General features: G+C 41.3%; 1 protein-coding gene across 2 annotated transcripts in view; it reads left to right on the top strand.

The window, feature by feature from the left end:
• PPM1K (protein phosphatase, Mg2+/Mn2+ dependent 1K) overlaps positions 1-19,365 on the top strand; it is a 57,316-nt gene that overhangs the window by 36,107 nt on the left and 1,844 nt on the right. For both annotated transcript variants that reach the window (XM_053703416.1, XM_053703417.1), the window contains exons 4-7: positions 6,745-6,910; positions 7,068-7,212; positions 11,331-11,465; positions 18,932-19,365. The exon at positions 18,932-19,365 is cut by the window's right edge and continues 1,844 nt beyond it. In XM_053703416.1, coding sequence (XP_053559391.1) covers positions 6,745-6,910; positions 7,068-7,212; positions 11,331-11,465; positions 18,932-19,063 — 578 coding nt within the window. In that variant the 3' untranslated portion in view covers positions 19,064-19,365. The remainder of the gene's footprint in view (positions 1-6,744; positions 6,911-7,067; positions 7,213-11,330; positions 11,466-18,931) is intronic.

The following is a 19,365-nucleotide window of genomic DNA, read 5'->3' as shown; positions in this document are numbered from 1 at the left end:
CACACTACAGGAGAAATAATTTATGCTTACCTGATAAATTCCTGTTTTTTAAAGTTTTTGTGAGATCATAATTTTAAAATTGAATTGATAACCTTTATAAGTCTTCCGATTTGTAGGTACTTAGAGTTGATGTTGTTTACTGACGATTCAAGTTTATATTAAAGTAAATAGTATATGATAATTATATAATATTATACCAAGAAGTCTCTCCTCCCACTGTACCTTACCTCTGTGTCCCTGTCTTTAGCAGACATGGTAATTCAATAATGAATCAATTATATGGTCCCTTAGAGCAGTCCTCGGGGTACATCAATATGCCAGATTTTCCTGATGTCTGAACTAGAGCCCAGGTGAAATAATTGGCTGATCAGTAACCTGCTATCATGCATCAACGGATTACTTCTACTGCTCTCTAGTTCAGAATATTGTGAAAATCTGGTGCGTTAGTGTGCCATGTGGACTGGAGTTGGGAAAACATAATTTCTTCTGTTATGTGATCAGTCCACGGGTCATCATTACTTCTGGGATATAACTCCTCCCCAACAGGAAATGCAAGAGGATTCACCCAGCAGAGCTGCATATAGCTCCTCCCCTCTACGTCAGTCCCAGTCATTCTCTTGCACCCAACGACTAGATAGGATGTGTGAGAGGACTATGGTGATTATACTTAGTTTTTATGACTTCAATCAAAAGTTTGTTATTTTACAATAGCACCGGAGCGTGTTATTACTTCTCTGGCAGAGTTTGAGGAAGAATCTACCAGAGTTTTTTACTATGATTTTAACCGGAGTAGTTAAGATCATATTGCTGTTCTCGGCCATCTGAGGGAGGTAAAAGCTTCAGATCAGGGGACAGCGGGCAGATGAATCTGCATTGAGGTATGTTGCAGTTTTTATTTTCTGAATGGAATTGATGAGAAAATCCTGCCATACCGTTATAATGACATGTATGTATACACTTCAGTATTCTGGGGATGGTATTTCACCGGAACTACTCTGTTAAAAGTCACTAATCCTTTTAATAAGTATTTATCATGTTAAACGTTTTTGCTGGAATGTAGAATCGTTTACATTTCTGAGGTACTGAGTGAATAAATATTTGGGCATTATTTTCCACTTGGCAGTTGTTTGGTTTTAATTGTGACAGTTTCGTTTCTCTTCACTGCTGTGTGTGAGGGGGAGGGCCGTTTTTGGCGCTCTTTGCTACGCATCAAAAAATTCAAGTCAGTTACTCTTATATTTCCTGCATGATCCGGTTCATCTCTGACAGATCTCAGGGGTCTTCAAACTTCTTTGGAGGGAGGTAGATTCTCTCAGCAGAGCTGTGAGAATTTTATATTGACTGTGAATAAAAACGTTGCTCTGTAATTTTTATGTCAAATTTAATTATTGTTATTTTACTAATGGGAACAAACCTTTGCTAAAAGTTGTGTTGTTTTAAAGTTTGATGCTATAACTGTTTTTCAGTTCATTATTTCAACTGTCATTTAATCGTTTAGTACCTCTTTGAGGCACAGTACGTTTTTGCTAAAAAAGATTATAACCAAGTTGCAAGTTTATTGCTAGTGTGTTAAACATGTCTGACTCAGAGGAAGATATCTGTGTCATTTGTTCCAATGCCAAGGTGGAGCCCAATAGAAATTTATGTACTAACTGTATTGATGCTACTTTAAATAAAAGTCAATCTGTACAATGTGAACAAATTTCACCAAACAGCGAGGGGAGAGTTATGCCGACTAACTCGCCTCACGCGGCAGTACCTGCATCTCCCGCCCGGGAGGTGCGTGATATTATGGCGCCTAGTACATCTGGGCGGCCATTACAGATAACATTACAAGATATGGCTACTGTTATGACTGAAGTTTTGTCTAAATTACCAGAACTAAGAGGCAAGCGTGATCACTCTGGGGTGAGAACAGAGTGCGCTGACAATACTAGGGCCATGTCTGATACTGCGTCACAGCTTGCAGAGCATGAGGACGGAGAGCTTCATTCTGTGGGTGACGGTTCTGATCCAAACAGATTGGATTCAGATATTTCAAATTTTAAATTTAAATTGGAGAACCTCCGTGTATTACTAGGGGAGGTCTTAGCAGCTCTCAATGATTGTAACACCGTTGCAATACCAGAGAAACTGTGTAGGTTGGATAAATACTTTGCGGTACCGGCGAGTACTGACGTTTTTCCTATACCTAAGAGACTAACTGAAATTGTTACTAAGGAGTGGGATAGACCCGGTGTGCCGTTCTCACCCCCTCCAATATTTAGAAAGATGTTTCCAATAGACGCCACCACTCGGGACTTATGGCAAACGGTCCCTAAGGTGGAGGGAGCAGTTTCTACTTTAGCTAAGCGTACCACTATCCCGGTGGAGGATAGCTGTGCCTTTTCAGATCCAATGGATAAAAAATTAGAGGGTTACCTTAAGAAAATGTTTGTTCAACAAGGTTTTATATTGCAACCCCTTGCATGTATCGCGCCGATTACGGCTGCGGCAGCATTTTGGATTGAGTCTCTGGAAGAGAACCTTAGTTCATCTACGCTAGACGACATTACGGACAGGCTTAGAGTCCTTAAACTAGCTAATTCTTTCATTTCGGAGGCCGTAGTACATTTAACCAAACTTACGGCTAAGAACTCAGGATTCGCCATACAGGCACGTAGGGCGCTGTGGCTAAAATCCTGGTCAGCTGATGTTACTTCTAAGTCCAAATTACTTAATATACCTTTCAAGGGGCAGTCTTTATTTGGGCCCGGTTTGAAAGAAATTATCGCTGACATTACAGGAGGTAAGGGCCACGCCCTACCTCAAGACAAAGCCAAAGCTAAGGCTAGACAGTCTAATTTTCGTCCCTTTCGGAATTTCAAAACAGGAGCAGCATCAACCTCCACTGCACCAAAACAGGAGGGAGCTGTTGCTCGTTACAGGCAAGGCTGGAAGCCTAACCAGTCCTGGAACAAGAGCAAGCAGGCCAGGAAACCTGCTGCTGCCCCAAAGACAGCATGAACCGAGAGCCCCCGATCCGGGACCGGATCTAGTGGGGGGCAGACTTTCTCTCTTCGCCCAGGCCTGGGCAAGAGACGTTCAGGATCCCTGGGCGCTAGAGATCATATCTCAGGGATACCTTCTAGACTTCAAATTATCTCCCCCAAGAGGGAGATTTCATCTGTCAAGGTTGTCAACAAATCAGATAAAGAAAGAAGCGTTTCTACGCTGTGTACAAGATCTGTTATTAATGGGTGTGATCCATCCGGTTCCGCGGTCGGAACAAGGACAAGGGTTCTACTCAAACCTGTTTGTGGTTCCCAAAAAAGAGGGAACTTTCAGGCCAATCTTAGATTTAAAGATTCTAAACAAATTCCTAAGAGTTCCATCGTTCAAAATGGAAACTATTCGGACAATCTTACCCATGATCCAAAAGGGTCAGTACATGACCACAGTGGATTTAAAAGATGCTTACCTTCACATACCGATTCACAAGGATCATCACCGGTATCTAAGGTTTGCCTTCTTAGACAGGCACTACCAGTTTGTAGCTCTTCCATTCGGATTGGCTACGGCTCCAAGAATCTTCACAAAGGTTCTGGGTGCCCTTCTGGCGGTACTAAGACCGCGAGGGATTTCGGTAGCTCCGTACCTAGACGACATTCTAATACAAGCTTCAAGCTTTCAAACTGCCAAGTCTCATACAGAGTTAGTTCTGGCATTTCTAAGGTCGCATGGATGGAAAGTGAACGAAAAGAAGAGTTCTCTTTTTCCTCTCACAAGAGTTCCATTCTTGGGGACTCTTATAGATTCTGTAGAAATGAAGATTTACCTGACAGAAGACAGGTTAACAAAACTTCAAAATGCATGCCGTGTCCTTCATTCCATTCAACACCCGTCAGTAGCTCAATGCATGGAGGTGATCGGCTTAATGGTAGCGGCAATGGACATAGTACCTTTTGCACGCCTACACCTCAGACCGCTGCAATTGTGCATGCTAAGTCAGTGGAATGGGGATTACTCAGATTTGTCCCCTACTCTGAATCTGAATCAAGAGACCAGAAATTCTCTTCTATGGTGGCTTTATCGGCCACACCTGTCCAGGGGGATGCCATTCAGCAGGCCAGACTGGACAATTGTAACAACAGACGCCAGCCTACTAGGTTGGGGCGCTGTCTGGAATTCTCTGAAGGCTCAGGGACTATGGAATCAGGAGGAGAGTCTCCTTCCAATAAACATCCTGGAATTGAGAGCAGTTCTCAATGCCCTTCTGGCTTGGCCCCAATTAACAACTCGGGGGTTCATCAGGTTTCAGTCGGACAACATCACGACTGTAGCTTACATCAACCATCAGGGAGGGACAAGAAGCTCCCTAGCAATGATGGAAGTATCAAAGATAATTCGCTGGGCAGAGTCTCACTCTTGCCACCTATCAGCAATCCACATCCCGGGAGTGGAGAACTGGGAGGCGGATTTCTTGAGTCGCCAGACTTTTCATCCGGGGGAGTGGGAACTTCATCCGGAGGTCTTTGCCCAAATACTTCGACGTTGGGGCAAACCAGAGATAGATCTCATGGCGTCTCGCCAGAACGCCAAACTTCCTCTCTACGGGTCCAGATCCAGGGATCCGGGAGCGGTTCTGATAGATGCTTTGACAGCACCTTGGAACTTCGGGATGGCTTATGTGTTCCCACCCTTCCCGCTGCTTCCTCGATTGATTGCCAAAATCAAACAGGAGAGAGCATCAGTGATTCTAATAGCGCCTGCATGGCCACGCAGGACTTGGTATGCAGATCTAGTGGACATGTCATCCTGTCCGCCTTGGTCTCTACCTCTAAGACAGGACCTTCTGATACAGGGTCCATTCAAACATCAAAATCTAACTTCTCTGAAGCTGACTGCTTGGAAATTGAACGCTTGATTTTATCAAAACGTGGTTTTTCTGAGTCGGTTATTGATACCCTGATACAGGCTAGGAAGCCTGTTACCAGAAGGATTTACCATAAAATATGGCGTAAATACCTATACTGGTGCGAATCCAAAGGTTACTCTTGGAGTAAGGTTAGGATCGCTAGGATATTGTCCTTTCTACAAGAAGGTTTAGAAAAGGGTCTATCAGCTAGTTCATTAAAGGGACAGATTTCAGCTCTGTCCATCTTGTTACACAGGCGTCTGTCAGAAAATCCAGACGTCCAGGCTTTTTGTCAGGCTTTAGCTAGGATCAAGCCTGTGTTTAAAGCTGTTGCTCCGCCATGGAGTTTAAACTTAGTTCTTAACGTTTTACAGGGTGTTCCGTTTGAACCCCTTCATTCCATTGATATAAAATTGTTATCTTGGAAAGTTCTGTTTTTAATGGCTATTTCCTCGGCTCGAAGAGTCTCTGAGTTATCAGCCTTACATTGTGATTCTCCTTATCTGATTTTTCACTCAGACAAGGTAGTTCTGCGTACTAAACCTGGGTTCTTACCTAAGGTAGTCACTAACAGGAATATCAATCAAGAGATTGTTGTTCCATCCTTGTGTCCAAATCCTTCTTCAAAGAAGGAACGTCTTCTACACAATCTGGATGTAGTTCGTGCCCTCAAGTTCTACTTGCAGGCAACTAAAGATTTTCGCCAAACTTCTTCCCTGTTTGTCGTTTATTCTGGACAGAGGAGAGGTCAAAAAGCTTCTGCTACCTCTCTCCCTTTTTGGCTTCGTAGCATAATACGTTTAGCCTATGAGACTGCTGGACAGCAGCCTCCTGAAAGAATTACAGCTCACTCCACTAGAGCTGTGGCTTCCACTTGGGCCTTTAAGAATGAGGCCTCTGTTGAACAGATTTGCAAGGCTGCAACTTGGTCTTCGCTTCATACTTTTTCCAAATTTTACAAATTTGACACTTTTGCTTCTTCGGAGGCTATTTTTGGGAGAAAGGTTCTTCAGGCAGTGGTTCCTTCTGTATAATGAGCCTGCCTATCCCTCCCGTCATCCGTGTACTTTTGCTTTGGTATTGGTATCCCAGAAGTAATGATGACCCGTGGACTGATCACACATAACAGAAGAAAACATAATTTATGCTTACCTGATAAATTCCTTTCTTCTGTTGTGTGATCAGTCCACGGCCCGCCCTGTTTTAAGGCAGGTAAATATCTTTTAAATTATACTCCAGTCACCACTTCACCCTTGGTTACTCCTTTCTCGTTGATTCTTGGTCGAATGACTGGGACTGACGTAGAGGGGAGGAGCTATATGCAGCTCTGCTGGGTGAATCCTCTTGCATTTCCTGTTGGGGAGGAGTTATATCCCAGAAGTAATGATGACCCGTGGACTGATCACACAACAGAAGAAAGGAATTTATCAGGTAAGCATAAATTATGTTTTTCTTGAAACTCGGCAACGGTGATCATTTTGTGTTAGTTGTAAAGCAACACTACACCTGAATGTTTGTTAATTGTCAGTAATAATTATATACATTAATAGTGTATTATGGTTTCAGAACTGATTTTTTTTTTTACTCTATAAATAAGGTAGATGCTTAAGTGCCCCCCCCCCCCCCATTCATGGTAAAATAGCTAACATTCTCTAATTTGTATTGAGCCATGCTGATGCACTTAACATTTATAGTTTTCTTATGCATGTTGATTTTTAAAAAAAAAATTCTGATTGTCATAGCGTTAGGTAAAATTAACCATAACTCATTATAGATGTTAAATTCTTTATATTTTCAATGTGTTTGAATGGGTTTTAATTACTTCATTTTTGTCATAATGTTTTTAGCATCTCTTTTGAACTGTGGGACCACTGCAACAGTGGCTTTGTTACGCGATGGTATCGAGCTAGTTGTGGCTAGTGTTGGGGACAGCCGTGCGCTATTATGTCGAAAAGGAAAGCCATTAAAGCTTACCATTGATCATACACCTGAGCGGAAAGACGAAAGACAAAGGTACAAATATACTCTTACCCATAATACATTTTAACTGTGATTTGCCAATGCAAATGAATAATTATATTACTCTGTTTAGAAATAATAAACTGGCACATTTTGTTGGGAGAAGTCTGGTGTCTAAGTAGCTACATATAATACAACTGTATTTTGTCAGAATTAGGGAAAAGGGTGGCTTTGTTGCTTGGAACAGCCTTGGACAGCCCCATGTGAATGGAAGGCTTGCTATGACACGAAGCATAGGAGACTTGGATCTCAAAGCAGTGGGAGTAATAGCTGAACCAGAGACAAAGCGGGTGACGGTAAGCAACCTAATTTCTAGCCAGGTTTGTCTTGTCCTGTTCTCTTTCAATAATGTTTACCATAACATGTTTATGGGACAATCTCTCTCTTTATATTCCTCTTAAAGGGACAGTCTACACCTTAGTCATCATGTTTTACCTTAGATTGAACTGCAAATATCCTCATGCACCCTTTCTATATCATGCAGCAGTAACAGTAAAAAAAACAGTTATTTTAAAATGACTATTGTTTCTGGTCACTTTGAAATGGCTGCCAAGTTCAAACTCGCTGACATCACAATCTGGGCTGCAGCTATGCACTCTGCTAAATAGCATTGACAGTCTGTTAAATCTAACTAGTGAGCCTTTTTTAATTGGATGCCATATGCCGCCTAGATCATGATGTCACACACGATATAAAAAGTCTACACACTCCTGTTAAAATGTCAGGTTTCTGTGATGTAAAAAAAAATGAGACAAAGATAAATTATTTAAGAACTTTTTCCACCTTTTAATGTGACCTATAAACTGTACAACTCAATTGAAAGCAAACTGAAATGTTTTAGGTAGAGGGAAGAAAAAATAAAAAAATAAAATATGGTTGCATAAGTGTGCACACCCTTTAATACTTTGTTGGAGCACCTTTTGATTTTATTACAGCACTCAGTCTTTTTGGGTATGAGTTTATCAGCATGGCACATTTTAACTTGGCAAGATTTGCCCACTCTTCTTTGCAAAAACACTCCAAATCTGTCAAATTGCGAGGGCATCTCCTGTGCACAGCCCTCTTCAGATCACCCTACAGATTTTCAATCAGATTCAGGTCTGGGCTCTGGCTGGGTCATTCCAAAACTTTAATCTTCTTCTAGTGAAGCCATTCCTTTGTCGATTTGGATGTATGCTTTGGGTCGTTGTCATGCTGAAAGATGAAGTTCATCTTCATGTTCAGCTTTCTATCAGAAGCCTGAAGGTTTTGTGCCATTATTGACTGGTATTTGTAACTGTTCCTAATTCCCTCTAGTTTAACTGAGGCCCCAGTTCCAGCTGAAGAAAAACAGCCCCAAAACATGATGCTGCCACCACCATGCTTCACTGTGGGTATGGTGTTCTTTTGGTGATGTGCAGTGTTGTTTTTGCGCCAAACATATCTTTTGGAATTATGGCCAAAAAGTTCAACATTGGTTTCATCAGACCATAACACCTTTTCCCACATGCTTTTGGGAGACTTCAGATGTGTTTTTGCAAAATATAGCCTAGCTTGGATGTTTTTCTGCGTAAGAAAAGGCTTTCGTCTTGCCACTCTACTCCATAGCCCAGACATATGAAGAATACGGGAGACTTTTTTTATATCGTATGTACGTGCATACATACATACATACATACAGTGTATATGTATAAGGGCTGCACGATTAATCGCTTATTTTTTTTTTTCCCTAAATAAAAAAATCCTCTGAAGTGACTGTAATATTGATTTTTTTTTTTTTGTGATTTCTTGCAAACCAGCTCCATCTAGTGGTTGCTTTTAGCACACATTTGTAAAATGGCTGTTTTTACTTTCACTTTCTGTTCTCATAAGCAGCCGATCAATCTAGAAGTCTAAAAGCAGAGCCCATGCAGAAAAGAACAGGAGAGAAAGCCACTTACTTATATTTCCCCCTAGGGACATCTGTAGTCTGAAACTTAGGGTAGGTAAACATTATGGAACCTCTCGCGCAATCTCCTGCTCCTCTGAGAAACGGCTCAAATACATAGCAGATGCAGTTAACCTCACGGCTCCCAAAAAGGCTAAAACTGCAGTCCCCTCTGCTACTGGGTTAACTTAAAGGGACACTGAACCCAATTTTTTTCTTTCGTGATTTAGATAGACCATGCAATTTTAAGCAACTTTCTAATTTATTCCTATTATCAATTTTTCTTCTTTCTCTTGCTATCTTTATTTGAAAATGAAGGCATCTAAGCTTTTTTTTCTTGGTTCAGACTCTGGACAGCACTTTTTTATTGGTGGATGAATTTGGGCCGACACCTAAACTTATATTCTTGCATTTCAAATAAAGATACCAAGAGAATAAAGAAAATTTGATAATAGGAGTAAATTAGAAAGTTGCTTAAAATTTCATGCTCTATCGGAATCTAGTTACTAGCAGACAGTCTGCCAGTATGCAGTTTATTTATTTATGATGCCCCCACCTCCCGCGATCGTTAAAGGGACCTAATACTCATATGATAAATCACTTGAAACTGATGCAGTATAACTGTAAAAAGCTGACAGGAAAATATCACTTGAGCATCTCTATGTAAAAAAGGAAGATATTTTACCTCACAATCTCCTCAGCTCAGCAGAGTAAGTTCTGTGTAAAAAGTTATACTCAGCTGCTCCCAGCGGCAGGTAAAAAAAAAAAAAAAAAAATGAAGAAATCAACTGCAGCCAATCGGCATCAGCAGTGCTGAGGTCATGAACTCTTACTGTGATCTCATGAGATTTGACTTAACTCTCATGAGATTTCATAGTAAGCTTCCTTTACCTGATTGGTGAAATAATATGAGAGTGCACGAGGCTCATCCCCCTAAGCTGTCCCAGGACAGACATACTAATATGCTGCTTAGAAATTCTTTACAATGGGAGGTGGCTACTGAGGAACTTTTGCGGTAAAATATCTTTCTTTTTTATAGCTTTTTACAGCTATACTGCATCACTTTCAAGTGTTTAAACATTTCGGTATTATGGCCCTTTAACCAGTTAATCCCTCCCTCCCTCTCCATTTTTTTTTTTAAATTTTTTTTCTGCAGTGTAGGGCCATCCCACTCCCTCCACCGCTGGGCCGCACTCTCGCTTTCTCTCCCACACCAGCAGATAATCGTTACAGACAGTGAGAAATGCATTGTTACTGTCTGTAACAATCTGGCATCTGCCTTCATATGGAATCGTAGCACCAATCATGCTCAGTTTCCATATACAGACAGATGCCTGCAGCTCAGGAACAGCAGCTCTCAGCTGACTGCTGGAGTTGCTTGGCATATATGTACATCATATTGGGTGAAGGTTTTTTTTACGATTCAGACAGAAAATACAATTTTAATATTTGCTTCTATTATCAAATTTCCTTCATTCCCTGGTATTCGGAGTTGAAGAGATACCAAGGTAGGTGTCTGGAGCACTATATTGCAGGAAACAGTGCTGCCATCTAGTGTTATTGCAAATGGATAACATTCTAGCAAAACTGCTGCCATATAGTGCTCCAGACACATGCACGCTCCTTAGCTTACACCCCTGCTTTTCAACAAAAGATACCAAGAGATTGAATGACATTTGAAAAATATAAGTACATTAGAAAGGTGTTTAAAATTACATAATCTATCTGAATCATGAAAGAAACATTTTGGGACTCATATCACTAATAGAATAAGTTGGAAAGTAGGATATGCAACACACTAAGAGCCAGATTGTGAGTGGAGCACAAAATTGCTCTTTTGCAAGAGCAATATTTGCTCCCACTCATAAAACCATGACACATAATTGGGGGGGCGTGCAATAAATTAGCGCTCCACTTGTAATCCAGCCCTAAATGAGGGAGATGGAAATGGAATGCTGGTGTAAATTCAGAGAGAGCACAAGTGTGTCAGAGGGTTTATAGAGAAACTTGTTGAGGGTTTTATGTCCCTTTTTTAAACATTTTAGTATTTATTTTTAATATTTTAAAGGGACATGAAACCCAAAATATTTTTTTCAGGATTCAGATAGAGAAAACAATTTTAAACATAACATTTTGCGTCTCTTCTAATTTGTTTCATTCATTAGATATCCTTTTGTTGAAGAAATAACCATGCACATGGGTGAGCCAATTACTCGACACATCAATGTGCAGCCACCAATCAGCAGCTACTGAGCCTATTTAGATATGGTTTTCAACAAAGGATATCAACAGAATGAAGCAAATTAAATAATAGAAGTAAATTGGAAAGTTGTTTAAAATTGCTTGCTCTTTATATATTACAAAAGAGAAAATTTGGGTTTCATGTCCCTTTTAAATCTGCAATGATCCTACCTTCTTTGTACTGTATTACTGTATTTTTTTTCTCTTTAATTTGATATGTTAAAAAATACTTGAACTAATTCTTGATGTTCCATTTTTACTTTCCAGTTACATCATGCCGACGATGGATTCTTAGTACTAACTACTGATGGCATCAACTTTATTGTGAACAGCCAAGAGATCTGTGATATTCTCAATCAATGTCATGATCCTAGCGAGGCTGCTCAAGTACTAACTGAACAGGTATGCTAGCGACCCCTGGAACGGCATGTGCAATTACTGTATGAAAACACAGGCTTTACTCAAATGCTGTGGCACACAATTTGTAAGAATAGTTTGGCCTTTTATCCCTTCTAATTTTAGGATTTAACCCCCATATAGCCAGAACCTTAAAGGGACAGTATACTGTAAAATAGTTTATCCCTTAATGTGTTTACAATTGCTTTTTTTACCCACTGCAGAGTAAAAAATGTATGAAAATTAGCTTTTTAAGGCTTATTTGTGTATATTAAAGCTCTGATTTTGTGTTTTGAAGCCACAACCTAATACAATGGGTTGAGCTTGTAGGTATAATCAGATCTCATTACTGTATCACATTGTGCACATATACCTGCTTCTTTATCTTATATCTGTCCTTAAAACAATCACCAGTACTTTGAGAGAACAATGGAAAATCAACATTGTATTACCTTATCTCTGCTATATCCGGCTGGGAGTGTAATTTCTTCTGCTGGCTGTGTTTACAAAGCTTATCTATAGCTGGTACGCGCGGCCACAAACTTTCAGAATAGGTGGGGATACCACATGCTAAATTAACAATTTCAAATGCCAATATAAGGGTAAAGGAGCTACTTGTAAACAATTTAATGCACTCCAGCAGGTAAAGTGGATCATGTGGAACAAATTAAAGGGGAGAAAATTTTTGAGTAAACTGTCCCTCTAAACAGGCAGTGACTTAACCCTTTTTTATAGCTAGAAGCCTACTCAGTGCATTGGCTTAGCCTCCATTTAGCTTAAAGGGACATAATACTCATATGCTAAATCACTTGAAAGGGATGCAGCATAACTGTAAAAAAACTGAGAGGAAAATATCACCTGAACATCTCTATGTAAAAAAGGGAAGATATTTCTTCTGTTAAGTGTGATCAGTCCACGGGTCATCATTACTTCTGGGATATTACTCCTCCCCAACAGGAAGTGCAAGAGGATTCACCCAGCAGAGCTGCATATAGCTCCTCCCCTCTACGTCACTCCCAGTCATTCTCTTGCACCCAACGACTAGATAGGATGTGTGAGAGGACTATGGTGATTATACTTAGTTTTATATCTTCAATCAAAAGTTTGTTATTTTAAAATAGCACCGGAGTGTGTTATTATCTCTCTGGCAGAGTTTGAAGAAGAATCTACCAGAGTTTTTGTTATGATTTTAGCCGGAGTAGTTAAGATCATATTGCTGTTTCTCGGCCATCTGAGGAGAGGTAAACTTCAGATCAGGGGACAGCGGGCAGATGAATCTGCATAGAGGTATGTAGCAGTTTTTATTTTCTGACAATGGAATTGATGAGAAAATCCTGCCATACCGATATAATGTCATGTATGTATACTTTACACTTCAGTATTCTGGGGAATGGTACTTCACTAGAATTACACTGTAAGAAATACATAAAGCTGTTTAATAACTAGAGATTATGTTTAACGTTTTTGCTGGAATGTAAAATCGTTTTCATTTACTGAGGTACTGAGTGAATAAATGTTTGGGCACTATTTTTCCACTTGGCAGTTGCTTAATCTGTTTTCTGACAGTTTCTGTTCTCCCTCACTGCTGTGTGTGAGGGGGAGGGGACGTTTTTTGGCGCTTTTACTACGCATCAAATATTTCAGTCAGCAACTCATTGTATTCCCTGCATGATCCGGTTCATCTCTACAGAGCTCAGGGGTCTTCAAAACTTATTTTGAGGGAGGTAATTTTTCTCAGCAGAGCTGTGAGAATTATAGTTTGACTGAGATAAAAAACGTTTATTCTGTAATTTGTTTCCTGCTTTCAGAATTTGTTATCTTTGCTAATGGGATTAAACCTTTGCTAAAGTTGTGTTATTTACAAGGATTGAGGCTATAACTGTTTCAATTTATTAATTTTCAACTGTCATAGATCTTCTGTGCTTCTTAAAGGCACAGTACGTTTTAATATTATTCTAATTGAATTGTATTTCCAAGTTACAAGTTTATTTGCTAGTGTGTTAAACATGTCTGATTCAGAGGATGATACCTGTGTCATTTGTTGCAATGCCAAAGTGGAGCCCAATAGAAATTTATGTACTAACTGTATTGATGCTACTTTAAATAAAAGTCAATCTGTACAAATTGAACAAATTTCACCAAACAACGAGGGGAGAGTTATGCCGACTAACTCGCCTCACGTGTCAGTACCTACATCTCCCGCTCAGAGGGAGGTGCGTGATATTGTAGCGCCGAGTACATCTGGGCGGCCATTACAAATCACATTACAGGATATGGCTACTGTTATGACTGAGGTTTTGGCTAAATTACCAGAACTAAGAGGTAAGCGTGATCACTCTGGGGTGAGAACAGAGTGCGCTGATAATATTAGGGCCATGTCAGACACTGCGTCACAGGTGGCAGAACATGAGGACGGAGAACTTCATTCTGTGGGTGACGGTTCTGATCCAAACAGACTGGATTCAGATATTTCAAATTTTAAATTTAAACTGGAAAACCTCCGTGTATTACTAGGGGAGGTGTTAGCGGCTCTGAATGATTGTAACACAGTTGCAATACCAGAGAAAATGTGTAGGTTGGATAAATATTTTGCGGTACCGACGAGTACTGAGGTTTTTCCTATACCTAAGAGACTTACTGAAATTGTTACTAAGGAGTGGGATAGACCCGGTGTGCCGTTCTCACCCCCTCCGATATTTAGAAAAATGTTTCCAATAGACGCCACCACAAGGGACTTATGGCAAACGGTCCCTAAGGTGGAGGGAGCAGTTTCTACCTTAGCTAAGCGTACCACTATCCCGGTGGAGGATAGCTGTGCTTTTTCAGATCCAATGGATAAAAAATTAGAGGGTTACCTTAAGAAAATGTTTGTTCAACTAGGTTTTATATTGCAACCCCTTGCATGCATTGCGCCGATCACGGCTGCAGCGGCATTCTGGATTGAGTCTCTGGAAGAGAACATTGGTTCAGCTACTCTGGACGACATTACGGACAGGCTTAGAGTCCTTAAACTAGCTAATTCATTCATTTCGGAGGCCGTAGTACATCTTACTAAACTTACGGCGAAGAATTCAGGATTCGCCATTCAGGCACGCAGGGCGCTGTGGCTAAAATCCTGGTTAGCTGATGTTACTTCTAAGTCTAAATTGCTTAATATACCTTTCAAAGGGCAGACCTTATTCGGGCCCGGGTTGAAAGAGATTATCGCTGACATTACAGGAGGTAAAGGCCATGCCCTGCCTCAGGACAAAGCCAAAGCCAAGACTAGACAGTCTAATTTTCGTTCCTTTCGTAATTTCAAAGCAGGAGCAGCATCAACTTCCTCTGCACCAAAACAGGAAGGAGCTGTTGCTCGCTACAGACAAGGCTGGAAACCTAACCAGTCCTGGAACAAGGGCAAGCAGACTAGGAAACCTGCTGCTGCCCCTAAAACAGCATGAATTGAGGGCCCCCGATCCGGGATCGGATCTAGTGGGGGGCAGACTTTCTCTCTTCGCCCAGGCTTGGGCAAGAGATGTTCAGGATCCCTGGGCGCTAGAGATAATATCTCAGGGATACCTTCTGGACTTCAAACACTCTCCTCCAAGAGAGAGATTTCATCTGTCAAGATTGTCAACAATCCAGACAAAGAAAGAGGCGTTTCTACGCTGCGTACAAGAGCTCTTGTTAATGGGAGTAATCCATCCAGTTCCACGATCGGAACAGGGACAGGGGTTTTACTCAAATCTGTTTGTGGTTCCCAAAAAAGAGGGAACTTTCAGACCAATCCTGGACTTAAAGATCCTAAACAAATTCCTAAGAGTTCCATCGTTCAAGATGGAGACTATTCGGACAATTTTACCTATGATCCAAGAGGGTCAGTACATGACCACTGTAGATTTAAAAGATGCTTACCTTCACATACCGATTCACAAAGATCATTATCGGTACCTAAGGTTTGCCTTCCTAGACAGGCATTACCAGTTTGTGGCTCTTCCATTCGGATTGGCTACAGCTCCAAGAATCTTCACAAAGGTTCTGGGTGCTCTTCTGGCGGTACTAAGACCGCGGGGAATCTCGGTAGCTCCATACCTAGACGACATTCTGATACAAGCTTCAAGCTTTCAAACTGCCAAGTCTCATACAGAGTTAGTGCTGGCATTTCTAAGGTCACATGGATGGAAGGTGAACGAAAAGAAAAGTTCACTCGTTCCACTCACAAGAGTTCCCTTCCTGGGGACTCTTATAGATTCTGTAGAAATGAAGATTTACCTGACAGAGGACAGGCTAACAAGACTTCAAAGTGCTTGCCGCACCCTTCATTCCATTCAACACCCGTCAGTGGCTCAATGCATGGAGGTAATCGGCTTAATGGTAGCGGCAATGGACATAGTACCCTTTGCACGCTTACACCTCAGACCACTGCAACTGTGCATGCTAAGTCAGTGGAATGGGGATTACTCAGACTTATCCCCTTCTCTGAATCTGGATCAAGAGACCAGAAATTCTCTTCTATGGTGGCTTTCTCGGCCACATCTGTCCAGGGGGATGCCATTCAGCAGACCAGACTGGACAATTGTAACAACAGACGCCAGCCTTCTAGGTTGGGGTGCCGTCTGGAATTCTCTGAAGGCTCAGGGACAATGGAGTCAGGAGGAGAGTCTCCTGCCAATAAACATTCTGGAATTGAGAGCAGTTCTCAATGCCCTCCTGGCTTGGCCCCAGTTGACAACTCGGGGGTTCATCAGGTTTCAGTCGGACAACATCACGACTGTAGCTTACATCAACCATCAGGGAGGGACAAGAAGCTCCCTAGCTATGATGGAAGTATCAAAGATAATTCGCTGGGCAGAGTCTCACTCTTGCCACCTGTCAGCAATCCACATCCCGGGAGTGGAGAACTGGGAGGCGGATTTCTTAAGTCGTCAGACTTTTCATCCGGGGGAGTGGGAACTTCATCCGGAGGTCTTTGCCCAAATACTTCGACGTTGGGGCAAACCAGAGATAGATCTCATGGCGTCTCGACAGAACGCCAAGCTTCCTCGTTACGGGTCCAGATCCAGGGATCCAGGAGCAGTCCTGATAGATGCTCTGACAGCACCTTGGGACTTCAGGATGGCTTACGTGTTTCCACCCTTCCCGTTGCTTCCTCGATTGATTGCCAGAATCAAACAAGAGAGAGCATCAGTGATTCTAATAGCACCTGCGTGGCCACGCAGGACTTGGTATGCAGACCTGGTGGACATGTCATCCTGTCCACCTTGGTCTCTACCTCTGAAACAGGACCTTCTGATACAGGGTCCCTTCAAACATCAAAATCTAACTTCTCTGAAGCTGACTGCTTGGAAATTGAACGCTTGATTTTATCAAGACGTGGGTTTTCTGAGTCAGTTATTGATACCTTAATACAGGCTAGGAAACCTGTTACCAGAAAGATTTACCATAAGATATGGCGTAAATACCTATATTGGTGTGAATCCAAAGGTTACTCTTGGAGTAAGGTTAGGATTCCTAGGATATTGTCTTTTCTACAAGAAGGTTTAGAAAAGGGTTTATCTGCTAGTTCATTAAAGGGACAGATCTCAGCTCTGTCCATTCTGTTACACAAACGTCTGTCAGAAGTTCCTGACGTCCAGGCTTTTTGTCAGGCTTTGGCCAGGATTAAGCCTGTGTTTAAAACTGTTGCTCCACCATGGAGTTTAAACCTTGTTCTTAATGTTTTACAGGGCGTTCCGTTTGAACCCCTTCATTCCATTGATATAAAGTTGTTATCTTGGAAAGTTCTATTTTTAATGGCTATTTCCTCGGCTCGAAGAGTCTCTGAATTATCAGCCTTACATTGTGATTCTCCTTATTTGATTTTTCATTCGGATAAGGTAGTCCTGCGTACTAAACCTGGGTTCTTACCTAAGGTAGTTACTAACAGGAATATCAATCAAGAGATTGTTGTTCCTTCTTTATGCCCAAATCCTTCTTCAAAGAAGGAACGTCTACTGCACAACCTGGATGTAGTCCGTGCTCTAAAATTTTACTTACAGGCAACTAAGGAATTTCAACAAACGTCTTCTCTGTTTGTCATTTACTCTGGGCAGAGGAGAGGTCAAAAAGCTTCCGCTACCTCTCTTTCTTTTTGGCTTCGTAGCATAATTCGTTTAGCTTATGAGACTGCTGGACAGCAGCCTCCTGAAAGAATTACAGCTCATTCTACTAGAGCTGTGGCTTCCACTTGGGCCTTCAAGAATGAGGCCTCTGTTGAACAGATTTGCAAGGCTGCAACTTGGTCTTCGCTTCATACTTTTTCCAAATTTTACAAATTTGACACTTTTGCTTCATCGGAGGCTATTTTTGGGAGAAAGGTTCTTCAGGCAGTGGTTCCTTCTGTATAAAGAGCCTGCCTATCCCTCCCGTCATCCGTGTACTTTTGCTTTGGTATTGGTATCCCAGAAGTAATGATGACCCGTGGACTGATCACACTTAACAGAAGAAAACATAATTTATGCTTACCTGATAAATTCCTTTCTTCTGTAGTGTGATCAGTCCACGGCCCGCCCTGTTTTTAAGGCAGGTAAATATTTTTTAATTTATACTCCAGTCACCACTTCACCCTTGGCTTTTCCTTTCTCGTTGGTCCTTGGTCGAATGACTGGGAGTGACGTAGAGGGGAGGAGCTATATGCAGCTCTGCTGGGTGAATCCTCTTGCACTTCCTGTTGGGGAGGAGTAATATCCCAGAAGTAATGATGACCCGTGGACTGATCACACTACAGAAGAAAGGAATTTATCAGGTAAGCATAAATTATGTTTTTACCTCACAATCTCCTCAGCACACCAGAGTAAGTTCTGTGTAAAAGTTATACTTCAGCTGCTGTCTATCTGCAGGTAAACAAAAGAAGAAATAACCAGCAGCCAATCCACATCACCAGTACTGAGGTTATGAACTGTTTTACTGTAATCGCATGAGATTTCATAGTAAACGTCTTTAAACTGAATAGGGAAATAACTTGAGTGTGCATGAGGCACGCTCCCTTGCTAGGAGCATACATACTGATTTGCTACTTAAAATCCTTTACAATGGGGTGTAAATACTTAGGACATTTTGAGGTAAAATATATTTTCTTTTTTTACAAAGAGATGTTCAGTTGATATTTTCTAGTCATCTAGTCAGCTTTTTACAACTATGCTGCATCACTTTCAAGTGTTTCAATATTTGGGTTTCATGGCCCTTTAAGATTTATATGCAGTGGTGCACACACAACTTTAGCGGTTGAGGCTTTATTGCTCCCTAATTTCTTGGGTTTGTGGAAACATGACTTCTTTGTCCTGAGGAATAAAAATCACACTCCTGTCCACCTCCTGATATTCAGCCAAAAGCTCTGATATTGGTGATAATCACAGATATTAGCCTTGCAACACACCTGAAGGCTTTCATTGTACCACAACTGTATTCAACTGAATGAACTGAAAATACACAATCTGTATTGTCCTCTCTTTCAGGCAATTCAGTATGGAGCAGAGGATAACAGCACAGCTATAGTTGTACCCTTTGGAGCCTGGGGAAAACACAAAAACACTGAAATCGCTTTTTCCTTCAGCCGTGGTTTTGCATCAAGTGGGAGATGGGCTTGATAAGCTCACTGAATGGTAGCAGCTCTTTGCATATATACATGTGTATTATACATAAAGCACAACAACTCCATCTGTATCCCAGGCTGCACTATGTACATAGATTTCTATTCATCATATTCCTCAGTTCCTTTACCACATTGTTCTTCTAGGAGTTAAGCATCCCAAGCACTTTGAATGTTCTTTACTTTTGTAAAGTTCCTACCATGAGTTATATAATGGTGAATACTGTTAGATGGAGCAGGTTTATTTGCTACAGACTGGTGCACTGTATGGAACTTTGCTTCTATGTAAATAGCTATACA

Source organism: Bombina bombina, chromosome 2, assembly GCF_027579735.1.
Source record: "Bombina bombina isolate aBomBom1 chromosome 2, aBomBom1.pri, whole genome shotgun sequence".
In the NCBI taxonomy this organism is placed as follows: Eukaryota; Metazoa; Chordata; class Amphibia; order Anura; family Bombinatoridae; genus Bombina; species Bombina bombina.
Note: the sequence above shows the minus strand (reverse complement) of the source record. Positions and strands in the feature narration are given on the sequence as shown.